The sequence below is a fragment of the Pituophis catenifer genome, unplaced genomic scaffold, assembly GCF_029215685.1.
Source record: "Pituophis catenifer annectens isolate HBS135680 unplaced genomic scaffold, rPitCat1.0.hap2 SCAF_2, whole genome shotgun sequence".
Taxonomy (NCBI): Eukaryota; Metazoa; Chordata; class Lepidosauria; order Squamata; family Colubridae; genus Pituophis; species Pituophis catenifer.
In genome coordinates this window covers 35,917,153-35,923,152 of record NW_027256882.1, presented here as the reverse complement: position 1 = coordinate 35,923,152, position 6,000 = coordinate 35,917,153, and the positions used below count along the sequence as shown (strand labels likewise).

General features: G+C 39.3%; 1 protein-coding gene across 1 annotated transcript in view; it reads left to right on the top strand.

Moving 5' to 3' along the window:
• The first annotated feature begins 1,322 nt into the window (after positions 1 to 1,322).
• LOC139310106 (vomeronasal type-2 receptor 26-like) overlaps positions 1,323 to 6,000 on the top strand; it is a 49,630-nt gene continuing 44,952 nt past the window's right edge. The window contains exon 1 of the mRNA XM_070934263.1: positions 1,323 to 1,474. Within this exon, the coding sequence (XP_070790364.1) occupies positions 1,323 to 1,474 (152 nt within the window). The remainder of the gene's footprint in view (positions 1,475 to 6,000) is intronic.

Below are 6,000 nucleotides of genomic sequence, written 5' to 3'. Positions count from 1 at the left end.
CTGCTAATGGAACTCGACAATGACTGCTGGAAGCAGAGTGTGTGTGTGTGTGTGATCGGGAGGGGGTGGTCGTGTGTCACGGGTGTTGGTGATGGGTTTTGAGGCGTGGATAGGGCTCTGCTTGCATGGTGATGGGCGGAGCAGGATCGCGTAGGACGATGGGTGTGGGACCGATAGGGTTAACAGATCTGGGCTGACATCAACACGGGATGCCCCTGGAAGCTGGAAAGGTGGAACGGATGCCAGCTTCTCAGCACGCTATTTAAACAGCGCTAAACGCTGATGCGGGAACTCTGACTTGATTGCTGTTAGCATATCGGTAGCAAGCTGTTGCTGTTAGCTGCAAATAAACCATCTTCAAACCACCACCCAAGCGTGTTTCTTTGTGGAATTGCTCTGGCAGCCAGCATTGCCAAGAGTCAGCATATTGCCCCCAACAATCCGGGTCCTAATTTTTCCGACCTCAGAAGGATGGAAGACTGAATCAACCCTGAGCCTGGTGAGATTAAATCTGCCAAACTGCTGGCAGCCGGTGATCAGCAGAAGTAGCCTGCAATACTGCACTCAACCACTGCATCACCGCTGCTCATCATGAAAAACAATAGGATTTTCAATATGTCATGATCTGGAGTTAACCATTCTAGAGTATCTAACCTTCATTGAAGAAGATGGCCTCATCCACACCAGACAAAATAAGAAGGAATTATACTGGCCCACTGCCTAGTTCAAGAGTGTTGAACTGTTTTTCCACATTTAAATCTTTACAATCTCAATAATAAGTTTGGAGACTAAAAAACAATCAAACTTCCCTAAACTGTTCCTTTCTTGACTCTCAAATTAGGATTATTCTCCTGAGTCAAACAAAACTCTTTTCTCCAACGACACAATTTTATGGCCAAGGCTCGTTCCCAATTCCCCTTCTAATTATCAAAATCATGATTATTTATTCTCCTTTGAACAAGGTTTATAAGATTTCCACCACCACAATTAGTGGCCAAACAATGTGACAACAAATGGGATAGACAGCATCTGATAATCTGATTTTTAACAGCTTCCTGTGAAGAGATCAGAGTTTGGGGTAAAGCTGGGCAAATACTCTAGCAGTCTGAAATTGCAGATAGTTCTTCCCAAACTGGGGGCAAACTGGACCTTCTTCACTGTAGTTGTGGTCTTTTTGTGATTTCTGAGATTTAGCTCTGTGCTGAAGAAAGAACTCTAGAAAGGATCTCCTGCAGTATACTGTATGTCAAATGTTGCTGCTGCTGCATATACAGCTTTTTCTGCTTCAGTTTCTGTCTCAAATTCCCTGTGCCAGTACGCTGATGAAATGTCCTTTTAAGGTGATCATAGAAGAAAAGGAGTGGTTCCATTACTACAAGCCTGGAGACTACTGGATTACAGGAATAATGTCTGGAATCTTAGCTCGATTGTACCCACTTTCATTCTCCAAGCCTCCAACCCATCAACTGAAAAGGTAATTGTCAGCTCATCCAAGGATTCTGGTGATTGATTTTACTTGCTCCAATGTCTTTTCTTTATATATATACAGTATATATATAATTTTTTTTAAATTTTCTTTTAATACAAAAATCCGCTCTTTCAGCAAACAGTGTGTGGTCTGAGTACATATTTTTGTGTCATGACATTTAAAATTTACCACCATATTCATTATATGTATCTATTCTTATATTACTATTAATATTTAACATACCTACTCTTATAACATTTCCCTTCTTAATTTATTTGACTTTATAATACATTGCTTTCATATTTATTCTCCGACCACTGATAAAATAATTCCCATGTATTATAATTATCAGATTCTTCCTTTCCTTTGATTGCAAGTGTTTATCTATTAATTTCTGCACATTCTAATATTTTAATCTATAGATCTTTTCTTTTATGTACACTGAGACCGTATGTACCAAGACAAATTCCATGTGTGTCCAATCACACTTGGCTAATAAAGAATTCTATTCTATTCTATTCTATTCATTTCTGCACATTCTAATATTTTCTTAATCATATTTTCATCTGTAGGGATCTCTTCATTTTTACAATTTTGTGCAAATACAATTCTAGCTGCAGTTATTACATGAATAATCAAGTAAACATTTTCTTTACTGTAAGCTTCAGGTTGAATACACAACAGGAATAGTCCAGGTTTTAAATTGATACGTTGTTGCATCATCTTCTCCAACCATATACCTCCAATGTCTTTGCTAGGAATGATTTCCTTTCCCCTAGTCCTAACCTTGAGAAAGGCAAGTCATTATTGCTCATCCCAATTTGCTTTAGAGGAAAGGCTCCTGGGGAACCTGATGATTTTGTAAAATCTGAGTTTGCAAAGTTTCTTTTTAAGTTCTTCCACAAGTGTTACCCTCAACACTGGGCACTGCCAACACTGTCCCACAATGAATCTTGCCTGGATGGGGTTCGGTCTGCTTTCAAAATGATTACATTGGTATTGTGGAGAGTTTATTTATTTATTCATATTTATTTTATTTATTTATTAACAATAGTTAAACAGTAACTCCCAATAAAGTGATTGAATGATACCTTAGAACAGAGTGAGATTTCTTGAATTTTCTCCCCATTGTTTCTTCCCCTTCCTTACATTTACTCTATATAATTCCTACCACCCTCTCCGCTCTTTCTTTCCACCTTTTAACACTTTTGTAGCTTCCCTGTTCTTTTTAGTTTAAATAAAAGGGATACTTTTTAAAAACCAAATTCAAGGAGGGGAGAGACTTTATGTGATAAGTTAATGTTTAGTCACAGAGGAATCCCATTAACTGTTATTAACTGTAGAATATAGGACAATCACTCTAAAGCCGTGAATGTTGTTTTTGTGAAATTGTGTCCAGGCCATTGCAACCCCATTGCCAACGTTCCTCCAGGCCTTCCTGTCCTCTACCATCCCTCAGAGTCCATTTAAGCTCACTCCTACTGCTTCAGTGACTCCATCCAGCCACCTCATTCTCTGCCATCCCCTTCTTCTTTTGCCCTCAATCTTTCCCAGCATTAGGCTTTTCTTCAGTGTGCCCTTTCTTCTCATTAGGGAAACCCAAAGCATTTGAGTTTCATCTTCAGGATCTGGCCTTCTAAAGAGCAATGAGGGTTGATCTCCTCTAGGACTGACCAGTTTGATTGCCTTGCAGTCCAAGGGACTCGCAGAAGTCTTCTCCAGCACCATAGTTCAAAGGCCTCAATTCTTTGGCGCTCAGCCTTTCTTTTGGAAGCCATGAATATTTTGCAGCAAATCTCTAGGTCTAAAGAAGGCTTGGTGAAGAGATATCCATCTTCGGATAGGTAATATCACTTGCTAATCTAGCACTTGAATCCAACTGTTAGTCCTCTTCAGGGTGATATAACAGGAACAAATCATATCATATGATCACAACCTATCCATGTACATTTGGTAGCATCACTTATTAGCATTCGTGAGGACTGGGAAGATACGGATCTTGTATAGTTCTTCTGTGTAATTTTGCCACCTCTTCTTAATCTCTTCTGCCTCTGTTAGGTCCCTGCCATTCTGGTCCTTTATCATGCCCATCTTTGCATGAAACGCTTCCTTCATATCTCCAATTTTCTTGAAGAGATCTCTGGTCCTCCTTATTCTATAGTTTTCTTCTATTTCTTTGCACTGTTCATTTAAGAAAGTATTCTTATCTCTTCTAGCTATTCTCTGGAATTCTGCATTCAATTGGGTGTATCTTTCTCTTTCTCCCTTGCCTTTCACTTCCCTTCTTTCCTCAGCTATTTGCAAAGCTTCCTCTGACAGCCATTTTGCTTTCTTGCCTTTCTTTTTCTTTGGGATGGTTTTAGTTGCTACCTCTTGTACAATGTTGCGAACCTCCATTCATAGTTCTTCAGGCACTCTGTCTATCAGATCTAATTCCTTAAATCTATTTTTCACCTCTACTGTATATTCATCAGGGACATGATTTAGTTCATACTTTATAACTTTATTGTCATTGTACCCATACAATAAAATTCACTTAACACCCAAAGACCAGGTCCAACACACATAACAATCCCCAAACACACTCCCATCCACAAAAAATTCCCCACCCCTAATCTACCCAAACATCCACACAACAGACCAAGTAATGCTGTCCAACAGCTCACTGATGGTGGCCATTTAGTTCCTTATTGAGTGCAATTATAGTTCTGGGATAAAAAGTATTCAGAAAATATTTGGTCCGAGTTTTAATTGTTCTGTATCTTCTGCCAGAAGGCAACAATTCAAAAAGATTGTAAGCAGGATGGGAAGAATCCTCAAAGAGTGAGAATCATACCTGAGTGATATGATTTTAATTTCATTTTATGGATTGTTGTGAATTGTGTTGTGAGTGATATATTAGCTTTGAAAATAGGTAAGTAAATAAAATAAATGTGTTCATTTTGCAAAAAGTTTATCCTAAGCAGATTGAAACAGTTACAATAGTAAGAAACCTTCACACTTTCTTTTTGAGTAGAAGAAGGTCTGGAGGTTTCTTACTATTGTAACCATTTTCCTTACCTGGCTCCTGAACTATAAGAGCCTGGATAGCTCTGCAGACAAGGCACTGCAATTTAACACCAGCTGTCTGCAATTCAAGTAAGTTCGAATCTCGCCAGGCTCAAGGTTGACTCAGCCTTCCATCCTTTCTAAGGTAGGTAAATTGAGGACCCAGTTTGTGGAGGCAATAAGCTGACTTTGTATAAAATACACAAAAGTATGAAGGCTATTGCTTAACGCACTGTAAGCCGCCCTGAGTCTCCGGAGAAGGGCGGCATATAAATCAAATTAAAACAAAACAAACAAAACAAACAATAATTTTCCTCATTTTTTCCTCCCAAATCATAATGTAGAGAAAAAAGCAGAATCAATTCTGGTGATTTTGATAGAATTCCTTTGATCCTGACATAACAAGCTTACTATCTCTCTCTGATATTTCTTTTGGCAAGAAGCTCCTAGTTAATGGGACTGTTCTTCTCATAGAAATTTCAGTAATGTCAATCAGTAGTAGCAAAGTTCAAATAAACTGAATAATTGAACTGAAATGTCAACTCGCAAAGCATCCCTGGCCTGCTCTCGAGTTGCCATAGGCAAGGGGGATGGGAAACTGACAAAACAGCATGGCAGCCAGACAGATGCACATTCCAGACTTATCTCTCTCTTGGCTGTATCCCAGGATTATCACAGCAGCCGGAGAGAAGTGATCTCTACAACCTGCGAATGTGGCTCCGTTGGCGAATGTGATTGATGACACACACTGTGGGGAGGGAGGAAACAGGGTCATAATTGGGGAATAAATTATGTGGGTTCTGATTTGGCTTCACTTGGGAACATGCCAACATGAAGCTCCTAATAAATAACTGGATTTCTTTTGAAGCTTGGCTCAAGGCTCATAATTTAATTAGGGCATCCATTGGAACCCTGACATGAATGAGAAGTTGATTATCTTTTTGGCATTGCACTATATAGATATAAAGCTACAATAAATATGAGATGCTTTTATGAAAATCCAAACTGAAGATTTATTTATTTCTTTATTGGAATTTGTCAAACAAAAATGAGAACAAGAATAAGAGAATAAAAATACAGTGACAGGGAGGATAGCAGCTGTGAAATTCTGTTTTTCTTTTTACTACTAGTTGGGCGTGGCTGGGTGGGCATGGTGTGGCTTGGTGGGTGTGGCTTGGTGAGTGTGGCAGGGGAAGGATATTGCAAAATCTCCATTCTCATCCCACTCCAAGGAAAGGATATTGCAAAATTGCCATTCCACATCAATCTGGGGCCAGCCAGAGGTGGTATTTGCCAGTTCTGTGAACTACTCAAAATTTCCACTACCGGTTCTCCAGAACCTTTCAGAAGCTGCTGAATTTTACCCCTGGACTATAGGCACATTAGTTATCCAAACCGAGAATTTAGAGCCTAGTAGCATAGGGAATTCTATTGTGTACAGAAGAGTGCAAGATTTCTCTCGTGAAATATTTCTGAATCCGCTC